Genomic DNA, 24,342 nt, shown 5'->3' with positions numbered 1-24,342 from the left:
TTTGAGTCAATACTCTTCTCAGCGACCACCTGTCCACATCGACCATTTTTCCCGGTCCCCCGGTTGGTCGTCTTGGACAGGTTTGACTGTATATCTTTTTTACATTATGAAATATAAATGGGAAAGAAAAGAGCATTTATTTGTGCAATAAAATTCATAACACCATTTAGATAACGATTAAAGAACCCAATTCGTGCATAAGAAACACAAGGAAGAAACTCTAAGTAGTTCATGTTTAGCTTATGTTTATTCTAGTTCCAATTGTTACTTTTCTGTCACTTTCAGTAAAAATTCATTTTGAAGTCAATCCCACTACTGTACCCAACGGTTACTTACTTCTAATCGAATATAAGCATAGTAAGATATATTTTCTTTGTAGCCCATACCTCCTCCTTTAACTATTACACGTATATTACTCAAATAATTAAGATTTTTGAACCTAAAGTTACTTAATATTTTACCTTCGTATTCCATGTCATTTCTTGAGCCTAATATTAGTTTTCGGATAGTTCCTTGTCCATTTGTTACCCTTCAGTGGAACCGATCATGTGTTATATTTATGTGATCTGAATATTATCATATTATATCGACCAATAAAGGAATGGTTTTATATAAGTTACCTAATAGTACTATTCCAGTAACATTTTGAACAATATGGGAATACATTCTTAGGCCTCATTTGATTGCTTAATAAAAAGGCACCGCTAAAATATTGACAGAATCTATCATGTATTGTATTAATTGCTTTTCAAGACCATTCCAGAATTAAATCTCCTCACCTCAGCTCACATCAACTATCCCTTGACCTTAAAAAAATTAAAGTTTAATCTATTTTTGTCTACATCTACATAGGTGAGAAGTTGATGGCCAAAATGAAAGTACACTTGTTAGAGAACTAAATTCTAACCTTGGTTACTATTATTATTTAGAAAATAGATTTTGTCTGCATATTTCTGTAATGGGTAAAGGGTGTCATGTCGTCATTGAGTGGTGCCATGGCGTCATAGAGTGAGGTAAAATGTTATAGAGTAAGATTCTGACGTCACAGCGTGAAACTGGATGAATCCACCAGGCAGCGTTGGTGACAGACCTCCACAGTGGCTGGGCCGTCTGCATTAACGAAATTATCATTAATTAATTAATTACTTAATTGATAAATTGCTTAGAACTTTGTAGCGCTATTCCGGTATAATCTTGTCTGCCAAGATATCTCTGTCATATTGATTGTATTTGAATGAAGAAAGAAAGAAATAGAGAGAACATTAGATTATCTAAAGACATCACTAGCTAACAGTACATCATTTACCGAGTGTCAACAAAAGTTATCACTAAACTAGTTAGTTTTTTCTTTGTTATTGTATACAAAGCATTAGCTAACAAATCACCCTACCCTCAAATACTTGGATAACACAACAGTATTGATCAGCCAGCCTTTATAATGTCGTAAGAGGGAGTGAGCTGTTATCTGTCTATAGCGTGGTATCACTGGGATGCGGGGCCTGTTATATCCCAAATGTGCTTCTATCCCAGAAGCGCTTCTGGGATGGGCGCATCCTGGATCCCTGCATCCCAGATGGGCTCTATCCCAGAAGCACTTTTGGGATGGGGCGCATTCTGGATAGATCTGCATCCCAGATGTGCTTCTATCCCAGAAGCGCTTCTGGAATGGAGCGCATCCGGGATAGGTCATACGTACCCAGACGGAAGAAGTCGTCCCCGAGGCCAGAGTCTTCCCGAGCGCTCTGCACGGCCTGTCTCAGGGCGAACAGGGCGGAACACGACATCAGCAGGGGCGGCTCTCCTACAGCTGTTGGGGAGGGAGTCAGTTCTAAGGTTAGCTATTCGTAAAGACACCATGAGAGAAGCAACTGTGGATTCGATAGATTAAGGAGGCTAATGATATAGGGTCATAGCCTTATGCTATAACCCCATTGAACAGACTGATCCGATAACCATCAAAAGACAGAAATGTAAAACAAAATGTAAAAATGCAAATATGTGACGGACATTAAGTCCATTCTAAGACTTTCTTTCATTAAAGATGGTCGATGGGCCTTTATGTGAATGGCCGGCCTCTTTTACAAAATAGACTGACTCCTTTACCAAAGCCATACCATATATCCAACAAAACGTGACAGGTTTTGTATAACTTTATATGATGTAAACATAATTTAAAAGAAAAGTGTAAAAGATCACAGAAAGTTCCCCACCTTTTGACCTGATGACATTGTACGGGTTAGGCGCATCAGGCAGCAGGGTCACCCTGAGGTCAACTGGGATGTCTTTCGTGGTCGGAGGCTTGTATTCCTGTACAATATGAACATACGCTTTGATTATATCAATTACACAATGAACTGCTCTAGTAAACATCGTCCACAGACTGACTGATTCACATTGTGCTGCAACATAGGTGTCGCTGCTCCCAGCTGGTTGTGTAAAAATAGTCTCCTTACTCATGACGTACCAACCTGATGAAACTATTTACGGAGTATATTGTGTCAACTTGTTACCCATGTTCCATCAGAGCCCATCAACACTAACTGAACCATGGCAGTGGTAGAGCCCGTCTTCCCACTAACTTTGATTCACTCGGCTTGACGTCATCACACTTGCTACTACCGGAACAACAGCGCAGTGGATAAGACATTTGGCGAAGGTTGGCAAGATCGACCGAAAATTCATGAGAAGTGTCTTCGTTGTGTTGGAACAAATGCTCAAACGTTACAACTATATCTTTGGCACTTTAATGCCACAAATATGCAGAAGCCAACATTATCAAAATTACCGTGTTGATTTTAAAGTTTAAAGTTTTACCCATGTTCCGTTAGTCAGCAGCCTCCCCGTGTCCTTGTCGTACACACACTTCTCCGTCAGCCAGTATCCCAGTCCGAACACAAACGCGCCTTCCACCTGGCCGACGTCCAGGGCTGGGTTCACACTGTAATGTAGAAGTCTTAAGTGAGAAATTGACTATTAGAAATCTTTCATCTCATAACTTGGAAATAAATGAAATAAATCATGTAACAGCAAACGTTCTTTTCACAAAGGCATATGTTCAGTTTAAGCGACAGCAGGCTCTGCGAAGTGTGTTTACCGGGGCACAATTAGTCGACGAACTGTGCAACTTGTAGTTCGTGCAATTTGAAACCACCATCCAATGACTTGATAACGCTATTAAAATGACGTTTTTTAAAAACAACGGATATTGGTTACCCCACGGATTAAGGTGAACTTGCTCACCTCTCGCCACAGTCAAACAGAATGTCTGCCCTCCTGATCTCCCGCTCCCCCGTCAAGACGTCCATATCCACCTCCGTACACGTCACGCCCCAGCTGTTGTAGGCTGGGTGGGGAGACTTCGGGGGGTGATGCTCCCTATAGGCAGGTGGACAATCTTATCATTTCTAGCACGGCCGTCTTATCAAATCTTCAAGTATAGGAAGTTCAGCAACAGCTCTAACATTACGTCAGGTAATGGTTACAGGTTGTTTCACAACAATGTCTGTTCGACTCAGTCTCTTCGCCTCGCCTCAAGGTAAGTCGTTTCGCCACGCACAAAGGTCTAAGTCAGTTCGCAACATTTGAATGTTATTTCTCTGGATAGTCTAATAGCATTAGAAATCGTATTTGAAATAAATGTGTTTCTCTCTGTACCGCAAGGTGTATGAAAATTATCGTGCTAACAGCTTCGTGCGACCGCCAAAAATGGCACCATGTTCCCGACTTTTTGTACGCGCATTCATTTATTTGTATGTACAAAACGCCGATGGGCGAAGTGACATTGTGGCGACAGGACCTGTTACCGTAAGGATGACAGCCACCAGCGTTCTCATTGATTCACTCACGTGCACATTGCTAAACAGATGATCTTTACATGCTAGGTAGATAAGACCCTGCCGGCGTGGGCTCTGTCGATGTTTTCACGATTATCAAAACTCATTAGAATTCAGGTACATTCCATTGTCATCAACTGCGCCGCTGGTGTAGTGGTATCATGCAAGATTCCCATTCTTGCGACCCGGGTTCGATTCCCGGGCGGCGCATTTTTTTTACCCAGTCAATTCAACTTCCGATCGAATCCAATGACTGAAATTTCAAACCTTTCAATGAAGTTATAAGAGTTCTTATGCTGTTTTCATTCATTCAATTAACTAACTTGACTCGTTGTCATTGGTTCTTTTCATTGTAATGACTACAATGAGCCCCCGGGCATGAATTTGTAATGATTTTTATCTTTTAACGATTAACTAAATCTGGACCCACATGTATTTCTCGGACAGGTCCACCCCCTTCCTGTGACACATGTTGATGAGTTCTGCCCATTTTGGAGACCCGCCCATCTCCTGTCTGATGGGGTCCATCCGTTCATTCAGCCTCCGGCAGCACTCAAGCACTCCCTGGAAACAATATTTCAACCCCCAAAACAGTAAAATTGTACAATAATTCGGCAGCAGTTAATAGCTCACTACATGTAATTAGCGTTACAATCATTGCTACTAACCTTTTTAGGTCCGTCCAAACGTTCTTTTTTTCTTACAAAAATGATGCAAGATGACTAGCAACGGGGTAGAATAAAGATTTAGACTTGAAGTAAATACCATTCCCTGCTTTGGCCGGAAAGAGATTCAAAGGTCTTATTCAAAGGCACTACTATTCCCACGAACTAACCTCTGCTTGGGGAATAATAACTGTGTGTACCTGACAGTTGAGCTCGCTGGTGACGCTGCCTCCCGTGTCCGAGCTGTTGGGACTGGTGAGGGAGTTGGTGGACATGACGTGGATCGTTTCCATGGGAACGCCCAGGGTAGCCGCTGCCACCTGCGATACCTGGAGTTCACGGTGACGTGACAAATACTTATTCGGCATTTATCACAAAATACTTTCATTTTCAACCAATGGGCGGTGCATAAACAATATTTGGTACTTGATACCACAATCGTTTTCTGATCTGGTCTACGGCGACCTAATCTAAAGTATCTTGTCAGCCTCTTTTCTATCACAAATCGTGATCCCACAAGGATAATGACTTCTTACAAATTTGGCATCTTTATGTCGATCCTCTAGCTGTCATATCCCCAACCCCAAAAAGTTGACAGCTCCTTTTACAAACTTTGCAACTTTGTATCGATCCCCACTTCCATCTCCACCCATAAAGACGACAGACCCCTCAATAAACCTTGTACCTTTGTATCGATCCCCTGTCCCATCTCCACCCCACCATGAGTGATGACCACGGAGCCATCCGTGTGGTAGATCGCTACAAACACTGTGAAGCGGAAAAATCCAGGGAAGGCGGAGTATCGACATGGAACCACTGACAGTCCTTTCTTCTTCCAACGGTTTTCCTGTTAAAAGACGTAATGTAGTTCTTGATGTAACGTTAGTTGACATTTATCCGTAGGGAAACCTATATCCGCTGTATATGAAAATAGGGTATGTGGGGATCGTTAAGTCGATGGAAGGTAGTTTCACATTGTAATGTCTTGAAAGTTGTGACATTTGAAACCCACGTCGTTGACCTGAAATCTCTAAATACCCATTTTTTTTTTAAAACAACGAACCTGGGTTACCCCACGAATAAAGGTGAATTGGCGTTAAATTATAGATTAAAGATGGATCTTATAAAACAGACGTCTGTCTATACAGCGTTTCCGGAATTCTAAGCTCTTTTCGCATCAATGAAGCAGGTAGCTGGTGACAACTATGTTGGAGTCCTTCATTTGCATGTCGATGTCATGTAGCTCAAGCGTAGTGGTAAGGTGTTTCTTTTATATCTAATCGCTTAGTTTTTATGTCTAAGTCCTCTGGTATTCTCTTTGGTGAGCTGTACACACTTAGTCGAGGTTCAGAAGATTTCTACGTGTTAAAACACCCTTGAAATTTGTTTGATCAACTAAAAAGGGACTATCTCCGTCGGCGCCTTAAGCTTCATGGCAAAACCCTTATACATCACGTGAAAACGCTCCGTAGTGAGTAATTTTTAAGGGGTAAACTAGTCTTCAACTTTAGATTTGAGTTAGCTTGAAAAGACTTAAAGGAGACAAAATCTCACCTTGTTGAAGACTTCTATCTCTTGCTTTCGTTGCTTGAATTGTGCTGATGCCAAAAGATCTGTGGAAGACAGCACGTTGCGTAAACATCAATATCTTTGCCTTATGTTTAGCTCTCAACTGTTTTCAAATAACGGATTTTCTTTGTTTGTAAAACGTCATCTTTAACGTAAAACATTAGTTAGCAATATACTTTGTCCAATAAGTAGATGTACTTGGGCTAGCCGGCTATATTTCAACCATTGGTCAATACATTAATTCAGGGCACAAGATTATCACATGGTTATATGTTAAGAATGACTTGAAACTTTACCCAGTTTTCAATCCAATTGGAGGTGAGAATTCCAGCATAAAGAACAGAGAAGAAGTACTATGATGGCCCTACCGTCCCACAGTGTTGTAATGTTGCAGTCCACCAGAGTGTACCCAGACAGAGTGGTCTGCCCGTTTTGGAACATGTTGATCCTGCGGACGTCTGTCGGGTCCTTGTTCAGAGTCTTCGCGACGTGTTCCATGATGTGCTCCGTGAAGAAGTGAACAGCACTGAGACCTATAGAATAAACGGGACAACTTGTTATGTGCTGTATTTTCTTAGTGAAAGGCGAAGCAATTAAGAGACCAAATTTTCGAGGTAACATTCAGCGCAGGTACTAGTCTCACACAAACATCAAAAGGTAAACAAATATATGTCTTCAGAATCCAGTACTGTAACCCAAAGGCCAAAACGCATGAGTAGCTCTATGAGCCTTGTTTTCTGGTGAACTTCAAGTAATTAAAATACACTTGACAATGTACACATTCTAGATAACGCTGCATCCGATGGACATGAAACTGTTACAGAACCATCAGTACCTATAATCTTTGCCTTGAGTCATGAATCCAAACAAATATACATTGTAGCTGAATCAGTCGATCAATCAATCAATCAAATAATCGTAATCAACAGCGGTATCATTTCAGAGGGTTGACTGCTTACTTGTGAATGTGTTAAAAAATACTAATAAAAAAAAACAATAAATAGTACCACATGAAGTCGTCAACGTATGTACTGATCTGTCGCAATAGATAATCATTTGCGATTGTATTCGTCTATATTCCACTGTAAGCGGAAATACGTGGACATTTAAATGTTATAACGGTAAAATGATCGTACCTGGAGCCCGAGTCATTGTTGTTGGGACGGTGTGAGTTTTACAGGTTTGTCCGGTGAACTGCCAATTCGGGCAGCTGTATGCTGAAATCGATAAAGGACAAAATGAAAGTTATGAAGAACTGTAAAGTATTGATCATCTCAAACTCTACATCCACCATTTATTTCGTATGAAAATAGTTATTCTTGAATAAAGCCTTGGTGTGTACTACAGGAAGACCGGCCCTTGAAGAAAGATACTGAGTTGGAGGCTGACGGCATGGGGGAGGCCAGGCACGACAGAAGCTTCCTGGTGGCCATGGTGGTGCGGGTAAGTCAAGTACTCTTACCATTGTCAGTAAACGCTGGTAGAATAGGGATGAAAGCACACTGAGGTGAGCTCCCGTTATCTTCGTACAGATTGTACACCACCGCCATCAGTTTTCCATCATCATCAAAACCAGCCTGTAAGTGTAGGAGTTAGACGATATCATGGGTCTTACACTAGGACTTACAACGGACTATCAACTTAAGGTTTTTGGCAAATAAAAGACATTTTAGTGAATATTATCCAATGAGAATACCCAGGAAAGAAGCAAGCTCATTGGTCAGAAATGATTCTATGTCAAGGTCACTTAGAGGATAGTCGATGTCAAAACAAAACTTGACTTATGATCGACTAATAATTTGATGAAAATCACTCATGAAATCTACAAAATGTGGATGAGCAGAACATGCCTTGAGGTATCTACGTACAACGTTTTCGTTCATTTTTCATAGAGAAGGAATATTCTCAGTTGTGGTCATACTGCTGAGGCACACCTACCTCATACTTCAGCAGATATGGGGCTCTCTTCGTTATAGCTTCCATGTTGGTACCGAGGTTCAGGCTCAGACGAACGGGTCTGAAAAAAGGGGGCAAAGACAAATTTTACTTACCGTAGTTATTAGTTGAAAAATCTAACAGGTGAAACAGGAATGATTCTAATGTATGACGCACTTTATATCTTTCCTGAACAATTCTTTTTGATATATTTATCATATTGGCCTGGAATCATACGGCGGAAGAACGCTGAAACATCTACAGCTCAGCGGCAGCAGTAATAATGTAAAAACCGATGCGATGAAGATGATTTAAACAGTGAGTTCCCAACCTCCATTTCTTGTAGATCCGTATGCCGTCCGTAATTTGTTCTAAGCATGTGCAAAGTACTTGATTACTATAAAAAATAGCTAGTGCCTTGTTGTACAAGAAAGTACCTGTTGACATTTTGAGCGGCAACAGCACAAGCGGCAGCAGGCAGTAGGGAGCCAAGGGTCTTCCCTCCAAACCCTCCGCCAAGTCTCTTCACAGACACGTACAGTCTGGGGAAATGGGCAATAAAATACATTGTATTTCAACATCCACCTTAGTATTATGCTTAATAAATGACGTAACGTCATTGTCTCTGACGGGTGTCACTGTGGAAAGATAACGGAAGTTATCTGAAACGTCTGACCGTTTCCAAAATTATAATCTAATTGCTTGAATGCTTGCTACTTGGCGTATCTTATTACCTGGATGTCTAACCTTCATCGATGTAACGGGCATTATTGATGAAGGATACGACAAAAAAAGCATTGTCTATACGTCGATGAAGGTTAGATATCCAGGTAATATGAATCGCCAAAAGTTACTCAACCAACTGGAAAAGGATTTGAATACGGTCATTATGATGGACAAATTATCTTTATTATTGTTTCTTTCGTAACATTATTTCAACAGTAAGATAGGCTTTGGATACTTGGATACTTCATTTAGCCCATAAGCTATCATACATAATTTGTAGGTAGCTAATCTTCCTGGACTTCGGGACATTAAAACATAACGTACAGTAGAGTTGATATTTTTCTGTCGTTCCATTTCTCACCTGTGCGCAGAGATGCCAGTCGCCTGTGCTACAGAATTCTGAACAAAGTCTGTAGCCTGGGTGGCAGACTGTACTTCCATCCCATCCTCCAAGGGGGCGCAGCGGCACGCCTGTGTCTCCATGTAGAAGTGGTGCTGGGAATCACATGAGACCTCGCCTGAGATGCGATGAGGTGCAGCAGCCAAGGCGCCTGGTGATAAAGAGAATGTTTCTGTCAGACTTTATGGTCAAAGGAATTTATTTATCTATTCATTTATTAGCAAATTTGACAAAGTACATTACACAGACTCTCAGTCAGCGTTGCTGATATTAACGTTACAGTCCACGAGTAGAGACAGACAAATACACCGGAGTGGTAATATAACGCTGCACTAGTAATATCACTAGCATTATCAATAACTCTACCGAAGAAATTAGCATGAAAGCTAATGTAAGTTGGTATAAAACCATGAAATGAGTACTACTAAAGGAATTTATGCAAGTTGGTAGGGATCTGAAAGTGGAGGCATTCTTTTCGATTTTTCTTGATATACGTATTCGCATTTGCTCCTTGCTGGCTTGGTTTGATTCCTAACCCGATAAATTAAAACATGTAACCTTTGGGATCCCCCTTCACCAACTCGAAGACAGGGTAGTGGAACGATTCGGCAGCTATGGCATCTTGGATGGTGAGGATGGGGGGCTTCAGGTCAGTGTAGGTCACCTTCACAGCCTGAGCCATGGCATCAGCATGGGACTGGGTGTCTGGAATAAACACAGCGAACATCACGTGTTTACCAGCACTACGAATCGAGTCACAAAACTTTAAGACAATACAGGATTTTGCATTTGACGTTTTCTGCACCATGTTGGGTTACTCTTACTACTACATGGACGTCTGTAGAGCGCACGAACGTTCCATAATTGATTGCTTAATGATCCAATTAAGTACTCGCCAAGAAAGTGGCTTGGGGATTCCAATTATCATATCAAGAAGTCAACGAAAAGCCTGTGTATCTAACCCTTTCGACTATGTTTGTGATTAGAGAAAGTGTTCAGTACCTGCAATGACAACAGCCAATGGTTGACCAGCATGTAGTATTTCGCCACTGGAGAGAACCTGCAATGATATGAGACAAGATAGTATTGGGTTTGTTTTTGCTACTGAAATTAGGAACTGTTCTTTGACATTAGAAACTATGTCGGACTCTATCTATCACTTAATGTTTTTTTTAGATTTTTGACCTTACTTGCATGTCAATGGTTGATAATCATTTACATACGTTGTTTATTAATGTTTGTCTTTCTACATTCTTTACCTGAGGTTTGATGACATTCTTTTATAGACTTAAGAATATGAGTCATGTAGAAACCTCGATTTTGGGAGTCACTGGAGCCAAGAACGGCACGTTATAGTTGTTTTCTCCTTTGATATCCTTCGCTGTTAGACAGGTGATCGCTCCTGGCATTTCCTGAAAATAAAACAGACAATTGAAACAGTTCATATGTAGACTTATGCAACAACGATACCTTGGGCACCTATTACTAATCATAAAACATAACAATAATAATATATTTCAAAACAAAAGAAACAAAAAACGAGGATACACAAGGGTACTACAACCATAGGCTAACATTAGGAAAATCACATATTGCAAAGAACCATTGAATACGTTCTACCAAAATAGAGCACATATTTGGTCTCTAAACAATACCTTAATACAATAATTTTCAAAAACCACGCGTTCTCGTCGTATTTTCATTTGGTCCATATTCAAGCAGTGAAGAATCTTTTCTCAATATATATTTTGTATCTACCATGGCTTGTGAAAAGTCCAGGGTTCCCACTTTGCAGTTGGCCACGGTTGAAGTCACGAGTGCGGCACAGACTTCACCGGAGGTTTGAGGCAGGTCGTTGGTGTACATAGCCTCTCCTGATGCCTGTGGTATATACAAAATCCATGCAATAAGTTGGATAGAAACTTAGCTATCAGCTCATCTATCCGATATTAAGAATTAAGAATCGAAGAGTGAATGAGCACCCAATTTCTATGTCACCCTCCGAATGTGTGACGTGAGCACAGGGGCAAAGGTCACTGGAAGTCGATATCGGCTCCTTGGTCTAGTTACTATCTACTTTTACATTCTCCTATCTTCCTAGACTTTCCTGTTTGCCATCAAAGCTTTTACAGGAACAAAGATGACTTCGAAATGAAGTTGATTCAAAACTATTAAGGCTTCTTTTTCTACACAAAAGAACATTATCATAAAGCCGTCTATATGTAGATCATAAAGCACATACAAATTCTTTGATTTTCAAATATTTAAGATTGCCAGTTAAGGCCAAACTTTCTGTTAGATCTGCAGAAACATATGCTTAAACTTCGATCAGAGGTAGAATTGGCGACATGATGTTTTTCTATACCATAAGGTGGAGTCACGAAGTAGCTTAACGCCAAGCCCAACTCACCTGGACCCTGGCTGAAGTTTTAGGCACGGGTTTCCTGAGGGGCCACTCCGACTCCTTAGTCTGGAAGTGCTGCTCCCCGCGGGACACCGGCCGCACCAGGGGCTCCAGGGCGGAACGGACCGGCTCAGTTAGGTGGTCTCTCCCAACAGCTGATAGGTAGAACTGAAGGGACAGATTTTGTCTATCATTTTATCAATTTTGGCATATACATTTTATGTGATTATAACCTTATATACGATGTACCCGATAAGCTCAGTTTTGGATGATGGTACTTCACTAGTAGACGTACATGTTTAAGTCTAGTACTCACTGACTCTTTCACTCCCAACTGAATGGGTAAGCTTTGTTTATCATTTCAATTTCAACATTTGATCTGATTCAAGACGATGTATTGAGGATGATGGTAGTAGTAAAACCATCTTGCATCATCATCATCACCATCATCATCCTCGCCGCATGTCAGTCTTGCAGAGTTAATCCATCATTCATGGACATTTTGCATATCAGGTCTACTGTGTGTCATTTCCAAAAAGCACTAGAAGGTACTGGGCTACGGTCGTTAATGACTTTTATCAATAAATTTGAATCATTTATTCATTACAAATGCAGTTTGTCAGTTTTATTTACTAATGAATCAACTAGACAATCTAGACCAACACAAGACCTTATAGAACAGTCCCATTGCCAGCTGTTTGGTGTACTGTACAGACTGGAAAGCAGAATCGTCCGGCTGCAGTTCAGCTTCCAACATGGCATAGGCTCCTGGTGTGGAAAAAAGAAAAGTTGCTTGTTAATTCTATCTTTGTCTAAAGCTAGCTGAATAAAAGTCTAAAGCTGGTTGACTAGTGTCTGAAGTTGGATGACAAAATGTTTGAGCTTGCTGACTACATCACTGAAACAGAGCAGCACTACAAATAAGAAGTTCGTTGTAGACGCACATTTTTTGACTCAGTTATTACCTTTAAGGGTTTCAGCATCGGTGAGCTTCTTTCCAACCATGAAATCTTCAGTTGCCGAAGCATGTACCTGAAATTGAGATACAAGCGTTATTCCACGTCAAGTCTAACAAAATTATCAAAGTTATCATAATGAAGCAAACACGTGAAGTTTTTAAATACCTTGCATAAGGAATTTCAAAATATCGGTACATGTGTTTTTTGGACATTACCAAGTTCTTGTTGACGCCCCCAAACACAATGGACGGTTTTGCGACAACTGTCAGGTCAGTCTGACGGTCGACAGACATCCTGAAGCCAGCGTTGATATAGGCATGGGCGTTCTGTCAGGGTACAGACAATATTTTACAATCGTTTATTAGCTACCCCTATTACTTATCATTCACAAGTGTCAACTGGAAGTAACTGCACATATTATAAAATTACAGTTCGACCACTCATGAAATTACAACCACAATGTATTTGCTTACATGTTAATCTAGTCAAAAGTTCTTCCCGATTTAGATGGTAGCGCCCATCTGAGTTTGTAATAGCCATTGGTCCACACAACTTTGCGCAATCACTACATTAAGGGACTAGTTTACCGTCTGTATGTTAAATTACCATTATCAATTATTAAACTCTTCCTTAAATGCTAGGTAGACTTTTTAAAGTATTATCTAAAACTAAGCTTGGTATGATTCGGCCTGCCTGGGACCGAACTCACGGCCTAATACCGAATGTAAGGCAAACACTCTACCCACTCGGCCATTGAAATTCAACATGATCAGAAATAAAAAAAATGAACAAATTTAAATATTGTAGGACTAACCTGTGTTCGAGGAGCGACTTTGTAAGTCTGGAAGATTTCATCCGGAGATCCAGAGGGAATCTCTAACGAATGAATCACCTGGAGAAAAACGCGGGGTAGTAATATACAAAACATTGTGCAAAACTGAATCTTCCTTTTTATTAGATAGACAATTTAGTAAATTCATGCTTCAATAACGAGCAAAAAGTTCTCATTGTGCCCAAATTCACAAGCAAAGGTTTCTTATACATGTAAGTAATTATTACGTTGCTTACCTTATCGCTTGTGTTAGTTGTCAGAAAGTCAGTGAGGCTCATTATCTGGGATTCATCCCTCCAACCTTTTAAAACAAGAACGGTAAAACAGTTTTGATCTGCTCAATTACAAACAAAAGAAGGATCTAACTCAAGCCAACAAATTATTCTTCTTAAGTCAAAGAACAAGCTTAAGTGCAAAGATGTCTGCGTATACACGGTTTTATATTTTGTACCTGATTGTATCGCAGTTTTATATTTATTTTCTTTGTATTTCAAGTTTCTAGCCCTTTGGTAGATGCTTTTCGTTGCATATTTCAAAATTGAAATAGAGACAGAAAAAAACATTAACATACTGCAACAGCTATATTCTTAGGGAAGACAGAAAAATACAACTTCTCCTACCTAACGTGACCTTTGCCCCCGCAGCCTCCATGATAGTGAAGACATCAGAAGGGAATTCTGGGTGAGCGTGTTTCATCATCAGATTTCCTGCCCAGCTGCCAACCTGAAAATGATTTTTTTTTCAAATACCGCAAGGTCACGTGTTCTAATTGGTAATTTGACTCTGCTGAAGACTACAGCCATGGGTGCGAACAGACGAAGATGCAGCGAGAATGTGTATTGTGTTTATGCACTTTTTAATGTTTTATGTGTTTTAATTAAATCTAATCAAATTAGATATGCAAAATAAGTTGTGGAATTACACTATCATAAATTGTACTTACGTTCCTGACTGACACGTTGGCGACCTTACGTAGGTGTTCCGCCAGCACGCTGTAGAATGGAGACTGGTCCGAACCGGATTGTAGCAGATCAACCAAGGTGGACAGGCTCACAGCAGAACCAACAACCAATGGCGGACCAGCCTGATGAGGGAAAAATCACTTTGATCAATTGTTCACTGATGTCATAATCCAGTACATCCCCAAAACAATGAAGATCTTGAGACGCTTTGAGATACTTTAGAAGATGCTTAGAATCTTTAGGTCTAAGTTTAAGTCTCCCAAACTACAAATGTCTTACCTGACAGGTGTGCAGGTCGGGAACAGCTTTGATGTCGATAAGGCAGGTGTAGGGTCCATCATCCTTGTACACACCTGGAAGACATAGGTTTTGTAATTATGTTCGAATTTTTGTACGATTTCTGGTTAGATCTTGTCACTCTAGTGAACCTTATTCCTGAAACCTTTATCAATGAAAACTTTCTCACTATGGAACCTCAATTTTATTTCATATCATCACCTGCAGCAGTGTTCCCACAGACCAGTTTGTACCGGTCCTGACCGGTTCCATGCTGTTCCAACAGGCTGTACAGCTGGTCCAGAGTGATGGGACGGTACCAGACCACTCCATTTTGGCCACACCTCAGGGAGCGTGTGCCGATCACGCCGTTCACAGCGGCACCGTTACATACTTCCCCAGTAGTGGGGCAGAGATGTTTGCTTAGATCCTGTCCACAGAAACTTTACATTAGACATCAAATTTTTGTTAAATTTTCTTAGCTTCTAACAGGCTCCATATGTCACTTAAGTGCTTGAAAAATAGTAAAATATTGAACAAATAGACAAATAACACATCAGAGAAGTTAGTAGTTTTTTTTCGACTAATTCCTCTGGTGTGTTATCTCTCAATTTGTCTATCCTTTTTACTATGTTACAGCGACAGGTGGAGCCTTGTAGTGGCTAAGAATATTTGGCTCAACAGCTTTCTAACCCTGCCACCATTCACTCAACACCCGGTGGGATGTCGTTCAACTACGAGAAGCAAATTTACCAGAGGTCTCAATCAACGATACGTCTTATTTCAGAATGAGCCTTTCTGGAATATATATCATTATCGTGTATACGATATTTCATGTACTGACAAAGACGATTAATGTGAACAAGAACCTCGATGTCGATGCAGCCGCCCTTTTCTGGATCCGCATCAGCTGAAAATGACTTCATGGCGTCCAGGATAGGTCTGTAACCTGAGGGTTATAAACATATGTTGTAAACATACCTGATGACATCCACACTTTCAAATTATTTTGTTCCAAAGGGAGAACTTGCAATAGCTGCATACTAGTATATAACGATGTTACAAAGTTTTGGTCAAATACCCTCCCACATAGGATTGACTCTAGCGGCAATGCCTTACGATATTAAAGCATTGCCGCCAGAGTCAACCCTGTGTGGGAGTGTGTTCAAATAACATCTACAAATTCGTCAGATGATTGAACTTTTTTTGTTGATCAATATGTCATATGGCCTGCATCGTGAATGTATATTCTCTACCCCTAACCTGTACATCTGCAGATGTGTCCATCAAAGTGATTCTCCACCTCCTGTTGGCTGGGCTGTGGCTTCTTACTCAGCAGGCTGGAGAAGGGACGACAACAAAGCTGAGTTTGTGATCATTGGCCTTCCCTATGATATAGCAATTTTGTACATGTAGAAACACCTTTCCTCTTCTGTGTACGGAAATGTTTTTACGTCTGAGGGTAAGTGAAAAGCCTGCTATTTACTCACCCGTACATGTTGACCACCATGCCAGGGCTGCAGTAGCCACACTGACTTCCGTTGAAGTCCGCTAGGCGGCGCTGGATGGGGTGGAAGCCGGCCTTCTGTCCGCCCAGCCCCTCCACTGTGGTGATGGTCCAGCCCTCCACACTGCACAGGGGGCACAGGCACTGGGAGGGGGCAGAAAGAAAAAAAAAGTGTTTTACATTTTAAGTATAAACAATTAACAACTTTTGAGTTACAAATATTTGTACCCTTTCTGTGTATTACAAGAGTTTAGCTAGTACTTTATAACGTGTTGCGGTGTTACGATACTACTAGATAGAGTCCATAGCCTGATTGTAGGCTTCTTGAATTTTGAAATTTTACATGTGCTACCTTCATGCTTAACATTTGGGAGATTTGGCTTTGATGTTGCTTTCTTTCACTAACGTGAAGACACTTTACAAAACAGTATCTCTTTTTAAGTACTGGTACATTTAACACTTACTGAGTTGACAGAATAGGAAAGTGTTCCACCATTGGCTGGATCGGGATGCGTCACCATGACAACACAGCAGCCACACCCTCCTTCCCCACACATGACTTTTGTCCCCGTCAGTCCACGCTGTGACCTCAGCCATTCGCTCAAGGTCATCGAGGGGTCAGGGTTTAGAACTGTATAAAGAGCAACTTCCGTAAGTGTTGACTTATAACGTTACAGCAATGCCGGGTACAAAACGGCCTAGTCAAATAACAAAACGTCAATGTTTTGGATGTTCAACATAGAATTTTCAACAAAGGTTTTAGTTTTCTTTTACAAAGCTCAAGGTGTGAATAGTGCTAGTATACATTGTAACGTTACATATTAGACTAATCAAATTGCTTCCAAATTGTTATGATTTGCATGTGTCTTTTTGCTTTGTCAATGCTATTTTAATAACGAGTGGAAAACTAAAAGAAGTGACAAGGGTAATGTCAAAAGAGGTCAAACGTTAGGGAAATATGAATTTTTCTATTAGTAGACCTAGAGGCTTTGTGACTGTGCCTGAAAGACGTTTTCGCTGATATTATGTACGTAACTGTACCATCATATTTGCTGGAGGTGTGGGACTTGTAAAGGATGTACTATCCTGATACCCACATCTCATTCTGTGAATCTTACTAATGCTTCGATCCAGATGGAAGGAAAGTGTTGTGGCAAAGATCTCATTATTACCTACCAACATGGTATTTCCCATTCACCCAGAACCTCAGCTCTTCTTGGTTGGTCTCATTAGTTTCTGAATGAACAGGCATGGTCCCGTCTGTATGTCAGCCTGTCGAAAATATAACGTTGTTGATCCAAAGATAGAGATATTATGAATAGAATATTTATGAACAGTAAGTGTTGAACCTATAAACTGACCATGTAGCTTTCTGTCGTAAAATTGGGTCTGTGTTTATTCGTAAACTTACCCCTAACGATGACTTTATACCGTGGCCACTCAGCATTTTAAGGTGAAGTACACTATGCCGCCATATTTTCTGTTATGCTAGATTAGATTAATATACTGCTGTATACTGTTGTAGATAGTTTTTACTTCTTAGTAACACATGTTACTTGCCATACATTGTACCTGATGCAATCGTTGTGCAATAAACTTGACATTTAAACACCGTGAAAAAGTGGTATTTACTAATGATGCTCAATGTCAGGCCAGTAAGTATGGTCATGGTTGCCTTTGGCATTTGATGCTTTAGTCAGCCACTATCATATCAGATCCCTTATTATAATTACATTTATCACTTGTTATAATTTAGCAGAGGGTCGGTAAGGGCCTGCTATAGGGGACTATGTTTGATAAGAAAGTTAATTTGTAAGGTCGTGCCAGTAAGCTAATTGCAAGTACATGGTATGATAAACATGGGGGCATAGATGTGACAATGTCAACGGACAATGATTCAAAAATATACATTGAAACTAGGCTAACCCTTAACCAAACTGTGGGCCACTACGAAGTCATAATGGTCTAGTTAATACAATTGTAAAGGAAAAATGTATTTGTAGAACTTATTCAGCAACAGATGTGAGTTCTGAACAAATCCTACCTTTGACCCCACTTTATGCTATATCCATCCGCTATGTGAAAACCAGACAACACAAGGAAAGCCATGTTCTTACGCCAAAAAGGGAACTGAACAACGTCTTCCCCAAACTGGAAAAGCTTAGACCCAACAGTCCCTATTGACATGAATATTCAACAAATTGGACTAAATTTGTCACTGAAAGACGTTTTCGCTGATATCACGTACGTGTTCTAATGTTGAGCCCCTCCATCACCCAACACAATATACACTAGCCCTAGCCTCCATAGCAGGTTCTCTGAGGCCTTTTTTTGGGCCTTCTCTGACAGCCGGCCTCGCGAGGCCGGCAGTCAGAGAAGACCAGCAATCAGCGACCCAGTACAAAAAGAAATGGCCAGCAAAAGTGTATTATGGGCCAAAAAAAGCCCCACGCAGCCGGATAAACAATAAGAGTACATGGCAAACATGCCTTCAAGGCATATACAATGGTGGGGTACATTTTGCCCGTTTGCGACCATTTCGAACCTTTTCGACTCACACAAAAACAACCATCTTCTACAGTAAAAGATACGATCTAGATATTGCCCTCGATGATGATCATGTTTTCACAGATGAACTTACATTCATGTTTTCATGTCATTAATATGCATGTCAGTTAGATCTGCAACTAAGAGCTGTTGAACATTACGTACCACTAGTTCGGGTGCCATCCGCTGTATGTCCTCGTCGGTTATAAATTAACAAGGTTGATACCTGGACTACTAACACACCTTTATGATAATCTTAGACTCTACAGAAAAAGCTGGACTTCCACACCTGCTCAGTGCTGCTTGCTGCTTTCAGTTCAGTAAATGTGGCCTTGGTCAGACCAAAGTCAGACGGCGTGCTGGGAAGGCCACTACTTAAAGGTTGAAACCGTCGCGTCTATCGAAGCTCACCTTTGACCCAGATCACAAAGAAACCAGTCTACCAGTAACACCTGTAGAAATGCCATACATAATTATTATGCAGCACAGATAATAGGGTCAAAAGGGCAGCCCAGGTGGGTAAGCACATAGCGTGTTTGGTTCCATGCCAAGGGTTCCGGCTGACGTAATCAGCAACCGATCAACCATCCGTGTGCAAAGTTCGATTTTGGAATACCATCTTAGTGCCATCTTAGCATTCGTGAAAATCTTTCTTTCCTTCATTTTTTTTCCCTTTTTCGGTGAATGTTTTATTTTAATCTTTGATCAGTTGTTGAGAAAATGATGACAGTTCAAGCACCCTATAGCCTCGCCAAGTAATATTATCAGTAAATATAAAAATTACGTAATATATTATTATCATCATTATTATGTAACACTTAGGCACAAAATCATAACATTCGCAAAGAAATTAATTATGCAATGATTCGATGATTTTCTTCTTCTTTTTTTATTAACAATGCTTTTGGGCAAACCTAGTAGTGTAGTATTTTCTGTGAGGAGAAAACATTCTGCTTTTTCGCGAAAATGTTGCCCTTCCTGTTCATAGCTGTACTGGATACAAAAAAGGCGACGACGATAGAAATCCTAGCCTGCAGCCTTTATGCATGGCGGAGTCACATTGGTCTTAAATGACAACTCACCTGTCAAGTTACCGTGCAAATGACGTCATAGACCCACCACTGGTTCGGGTCCTGACCCTGTTTGTGTTTATGTAACGTACGTCTACTATCCAAGCAGAGGTTAGGCTCCTGCTTTTTGATATTTTAGGCGTTTTTATCGGACTTTCTTTTACGTACCGTTTTGTTGATGTCTCGCGGACAAAAAAGATATCAACAAAACGGTTCATGACTTCAGTCCCTACTCAATGTTGCATGTAGCCCTCACAAAGTGCACGTCCATATCATTATATAATAGTGTGCGTGACCGACGAGGCGGGTATCACGCGATCTATTGTGCTTCAGTAAGTGCCTGAACAAATGTTGAAACAGCGTTAATTCAATATCTACGGTGAACACTGTCAGCAGGTTGGTAAGTACATGGAAAACAAGAAGATTCTTTGTACAAGTACTTAATGATAGTAATTCAAGGCAAACGTCACGGAAAAAAATGTGTGGATACTAAATTTGTGTAAACAGCGACACTAACCTGAGTTGCGTAATACCCCTCTCACATGTAGCGAAAATCGATTGGACGACGAGTCTGCGAGGTCTAAAAATACGAGGAGGCATGACCCTGACGCTGACGAAGAAATGGCAGAGTCACCCCCCCCCCCTTCCCGTCAGAGTTATGCAACCTCGTAATTTAGACCTCGCAGACTAGTCGCCCGACCGATTTTCGCTACATGTGAGGGGGGTATAACAGAACCAGCCCAGAGGAAAATGACGGACGGTCTTGAAGAATAGTTTACAAAGTATCTTGTTATCCAATACTATATTACCTAGCTTCTACAAGACTCCGCGGTTCAGTGGCCATTAGAGTGACAATACTAGTTGTACGCTAGGGGAGTAGGCCGGCCAGAGGAGTTATTTCCTCACCGTTATTGACTCCCCTAGCGACTATTGTGACTCTATTTGTCCGATTTCCACTATATTATACCACTATAATAAAGGCAGAGGCTAACTACTACCTGTTGCTCGCAGAAGTCGTCGAGGCTAGACGTGTGTTCAAGCTCAGCTCTCGCCATATCACAGAGCCGCCATGTTGTTTGTACCCCTTGAACCCCAAACATTCAGGACTTACCCCTGACCTTGTCCTTCTTATTTCACTGTCAAAACAAGGTCGGCGGTGGGGAGGGAGCAGTCTGATTGGTTTTAGGCCACGCCCACATACAGCACCGACCCCGGTGTGTATAAGTTGAAAGTGTTATTGCAAGTTCTTGCTCGAGGGCTAATTGCAAGTGTCAAAATGTGACAGACAAACAGTAAACAGTATACATTAGTAAGCGACTCACTCTAGTGATAAATTCAAGTAAACTAAACTAAGCAAAGCAAAAAACAAAACAAAAACTTAGCTATTGGGTTTGATTTCTTCGGAGGCAGTAGAAGACGAAGGATCCCACCTTTCGATAATGTGTGAGTTTTGTGATGCTAAGAAGATATATATTTTCGTCTGTAAACGTGGGGAGATAAGGGTGGGATTTGGTGGCCTCTTTAAAAAGCTCCTTTCTTTCTTGATCAAAGAAGGGGCAGTTTGAAATACCCCTCCGGATCTTACGGCACCCCCGCAGTTAGCAGGTCGAATCTCGTATACTGTTATTTGGCGAGAAAGTAACCTCTAGTGGCTCTACCAGGTATACAATTTCTACAGCATAGTACAACGTACATCCTGAATCAGTATTATCATTTATGTCTTATTGACCACCTCCTTTATTTGAATAATTCACTTTTTGTTCTGTCGAATAATAAAGAAAACCTTAAAGTTATGCAGCTGATATTCTATTCATCGTGTTATTTCAGTATTGTCATATTTGAATTTATGTTATTAACGTTACTCTTCTCTCGTTGGAAAACTTAAAATTTATATTACGCAAGATTTGAATTTCTGTTTTCGTCGCATGTTTCACCCGCTTTTTCTGTTATTTATCTATGAAAACTCAATAAAAGAACAATATCGTGTGTCATTAAAAATAGCACAAGTTTTCGTTTAGGGTAGTTCTTGTCATCATCAGGTATCAATTGCTCTCCCACCCTCTGCAGCAGTGGCTTGCTCTATCCACCCGGCCACGATCCCTGCCATCTCTGCACTCCCCTCCAGAACGAACGCGTGCTGAAGCCCTCGTTCACACAAATGGATATCTCCCTAACGACAGAAAAACATACTAGCTGTCACAAGTCAACAGTAGAAAACAAGAGTCCTGAGATACGTCAATGAAGTTTAGACATCCAGGTAATAAGATACACCAAAAAGCAGTAACTCTAGCAACTGGGTATGATTTTGGAAACGGTCAGACGTTTCAGATGGGCATCCACCATCTTTCGTCAGTGACAGTTGTTTGAGTAACTGCTTTTTGGTGGAAGAGTCCTGAGACCTCATACTTCCATGAAATATTTCTACATGTTACCAAAATGTTACACATTTGCATGATGCAAATGCACATTGTATTGTTATGTCGCAATTTGAATAAAGTCAACGTACTGCCTATCAGTCAGAACGCACACTCTCTTCGCGAGATGTGGCCATGGGTATTTGGGAATGGCACACCTGCAATTACTAGTTACACAAAGACTGTACATAGTCGACTGTAGCTAGTCGACACTTCAGGACAAATTCCGTCAGCCATATATAATTACTGGAGTTTGCATAATTGCAGGGCGCAAACAGGTTCTTCCACTCCTTCCTACCATTATTCCTGCATTCTTTAATCTCCAGTCTTACCTCCAGGCGCAAGTCCTCGTCCTGACCATATTAGAACTACTCCCTATAAGTAGGGAATTGGTTGGTTTTTGTGACATCAGTCAGCTGTGTTGTGTTCATTTTTCTACATGTAAGTGCCTTTAACGTTTGTTATTCGTCATCCTTGTGTTTTCGGTCGGCATTTGCGATACAGTTCCGATCGACGTTTAACCCTCGTCGATAGTCATTACAGCTTATATGTAACAGACATATGTAACTTACTTAGTACCTGCCGATAAGCAGGACTGTTGAAATGCTGTGTTGTTCGCCTTGGTTTTGAGTTTGTCTTATTTTGCAGAATCCGATTAGCATAACTTTGTTTTTATAAGTTTTAGGTGATTTTCTGACTAGCTAGCTACCAGCTGGTGAGTGTTTGCCACGCCCCTCAAGCAGAACAGTGGGGGGAGGGGGGGCGGTATTGTAGTTTGTAGAAACTTTTAAATGTTGTACGTTCTTTTATGTCACACCTGTGGTCGACACGAGTGTTTCAGACAGACTCGTATTTTACGTTAATGTGCCAGTGGTGCCCTTGTGGTATTTGAAGGTAACAGGGTTAGGCCCGTGGTGGCCTTCGTGTTACCATGGCGTTTCTATGTATACATTTCTGAGCTGTTCGTTGTTGTTTCCAATGCAGTTGCGTATTACCAGCAACACTGAAGATTCGACAATGGCTGAAGAAAGGACAAATAAAGTGGCGCTGGCCAAGGTACGTAGCTTAAAGGGGCATTCCACTCCAGAAACGAGTATTAGAATTCCTCAGAGAATAAATAATTATGTTTGCAAACGAGTTCTTGAATTCCCCTGAGGACTCTTCCAATGCATTGTGCGCTAGTGGGGGAGGACATGGCTTTTTGAGTAGACTGTGTGTGCACAAAAGTCATCAGAACGTTTGTGGGTTATTCTGTAGCAATTTGTCCATGTGTAAAAGTAGCTTTTTTTAGAGCAGAATGGTCTATAAAAGTGACCAAATCTCTGAATTCCAAGGGATGCTTAGCTTTAACTTTTTGTGTACCTTCCTGAAGGTCCGATAATCACTCTGGAGAGGAATGCCCCTTAAGCAGTTTGTAAGTGAAGTACTGTTTTTGTCTTGTCGACCCATGTGTGTGTGTGTGTGTGTGTGTGTCAGCTTGTGTTGTATGTGTGTGTGTGTGTGTGTGTGCCCGTATATGTGCCAGCTTTTGTTGTATATGTGTGTGTGTGCGTGTGCGCGCGCGCGAGTGAGTGAGTGAGTGAGTGTGAATGAATCAAATACACAGAATTCTTCTCGCTAAACTTTAATAACGGTTTTCAACCAGGTTTTCTGGCTTGGTTTCAAAGCTATCTCCATGACAAAACTGAGGTTGTTTACATTAATGGTCATTTCTGAGAAGCCACTGGGACTGGAATGTTTCATTTAGATAACATAAAATCTGGCTTTGCTTAAATGGTACACCAGAAAACATTAGCAGCACTGGGGATATGTGAAGGGGGTGAAGTTTGCCATCTCTGATATAATCTGTCATAATTGTTATCATTCCAGCTGTGGGAACAAACAGAGCGGTGGCACGACATGGCGCTGTGCATGAAGGAGGTAGTGGAGATGGGCGGGATACTACAGCAAGAGGAGAGGAACCTTCTGTCCGTGGCCTACAAGAACAAGGCGAGCTCCCGGAGGTCAGTTTCAGTTTATCTATTGAACCAGGAAAGTAAACATCGCCTACTGGCGTTTTTCAATGCCTCCTGGGGGCCGGGGAGACCCCAACAAAAAATAACACAACAGTACAACAACTGATAAAAATGAAATCATTGGTCAACTTAACTAACTAAACGTTCGTTCGTAAGTCACCGCTATTTACAACCAACTCAAGATAACTTAATGAAAAGTGGAATTTTCATATCAATGTGTAGCTGTTA

The 24,342-nt window shown here is 41.0% G+C and overlaps 3 protein-coding genes and 1 non-coding gene across 6 annotated transcripts in view; 2 read left to right on the top strand and 2 right to left on the bottom strand.

The window, feature by feature from the left end:
- Positions 1 to 228: 228 nt before the first annotated feature.
- LOC118404231 (xanthine dehydrogenase/oxidase-like) overlaps positions 229 to 24,342 on the bottom strand; it is a 64,849-nt gene continuing 40,735 nt past the window's right edge. For 2 of the 3 annotated variants that reach the window (XM_035803266.1, XM_035803265.1), the window contains exons 9-28: positions 11,539 to 11,700; positions 10,887 to 11,009; positions 10,442 to 10,540; positions 10,131 to 10,188; positions 9,687 to 9,833; positions 9,090 to 9,279; positions 8,440 to 8,544; positions 8,006 to 8,084; positions 7,530 to 7,644; positions 7,204 to 7,284; positions 6,436 to 6,600; positions 6,053 to 6,111; positions 5,184 to 5,345; positions 4,699 to 4,827; positions 4,264 to 4,397; positions 3,241 to 3,375; positions 2,815 to 2,938; positions 2,211 to 2,307; positions 1,697 to 1,807; positions 229 to 1,110 (exon numbers count right to left, since the gene is read on the bottom strand). In XM_035803266.1, coding sequence (XP_035659159.1) covers positions 1,043 to 1,110; positions 1,697 to 1,807; positions 2,211 to 2,307; positions 2,815 to 2,938; positions 3,241 to 3,375; positions 4,264 to 4,397; positions 4,699 to 4,827; positions 5,184 to 5,345; positions 6,053 to 6,111; positions 6,436 to 6,600; positions 7,204 to 7,284; positions 7,530 to 7,644; positions 8,006 to 8,084; positions 8,440 to 8,544; positions 9,090 to 9,279; positions 9,687 to 9,833; positions 10,131 to 10,188; positions 10,442 to 10,540; positions 10,887 to 11,009; positions 11,539 to 11,700 — 2,343 coding nt within the window. In that variant the 3' untranslated portion in view covers positions 229 to 1,042. Of the gene's footprint in view, positions 1,111 to 1,696; positions 1,808 to 2,210; positions 2,308 to 2,814; positions 2,939 to 3,240; positions 3,376 to 4,263; positions 4,398 to 4,698; positions 4,828 to 5,183; positions 5,346 to 6,052; positions 6,112 to 6,435; positions 6,601 to 7,203; positions 7,285 to 7,529; positions 7,645 to 8,005; positions 8,085 to 8,439; positions 8,545 to 9,089; positions 9,280 to 9,686; positions 9,834 to 10,130; positions 10,189 to 10,441; positions 10,541 to 10,886; positions 11,010 to 11,538; positions 11,701 to 12,202; positions 12,301 to 12,497; positions 12,565 to 12,706; positions 12,818 to 13,305; positions 13,383 to 24,342 lie in introns of those variants that run through there. The other variant, XM_035803267.1, reaches the window with a different exon arrangement.
- Trnag-ccc lies at positions 3,973 to 4,043 on the top strand. Its single transcript has one exon. It is a non-coding gene; the product is annotated as a tRNA-Gly (tRNA).
- The window catches only part of LOC118404235 (lipid droplet-associated hydrolase-like), a 7,540-nt gene continuing 4,751 nt past the window's right edge, over positions 21,554 to 24,342 (bottom strand). The window contains exon 5 of the mRNA XM_035803272.1: positions 21,554 to 21,855. Coding sequence (XP_035659165.1) covers positions 21,721 to 21,855 — 135 coding nt within the window. The 3' untranslated portion in view covers positions 21,554 to 21,720. The remainder of the gene's footprint in view (positions 21,856 to 24,342) is intronic.
- The window catches only part of LOC118404236 (14-3-3 protein gamma-like), a 3,016-nt gene continuing 1,081 nt past the window's right edge, over positions 22,408 to 24,342 (top strand). The window contains exons 1-3 of the mRNA XM_035803273.1: positions 22,408 to 22,540; positions 23,084 to 23,155; positions 23,969 to 24,102. Coding sequence (XP_035659166.1) covers positions 23,117 to 23,155; positions 23,969 to 24,102 — 173 coding nt within the window. The 5' untranslated portion in view covers positions 22,408 to 22,540; positions 23,084 to 23,116. The remainder of the gene's footprint in view (positions 22,541 to 23,083; positions 23,156 to 23,968; positions 24,103 to 24,342) is intronic.

The sequence above is a fragment of the Branchiostoma floridae genome, chromosome 17 (assembly GCF_000003815.2).
Source record: "Branchiostoma floridae strain S238N-H82 chromosome 17, Bfl_VNyyK, whole genome shotgun sequence".
In the NCBI taxonomy this organism is placed as follows: Eukaryota; Metazoa; Chordata; class Leptocardii; order Amphioxiformes; family Branchiostomatidae; genus Branchiostoma; species Branchiostoma floridae.
This window is presented reverse-complemented; position numbering and strand designations above follow the sequence as displayed.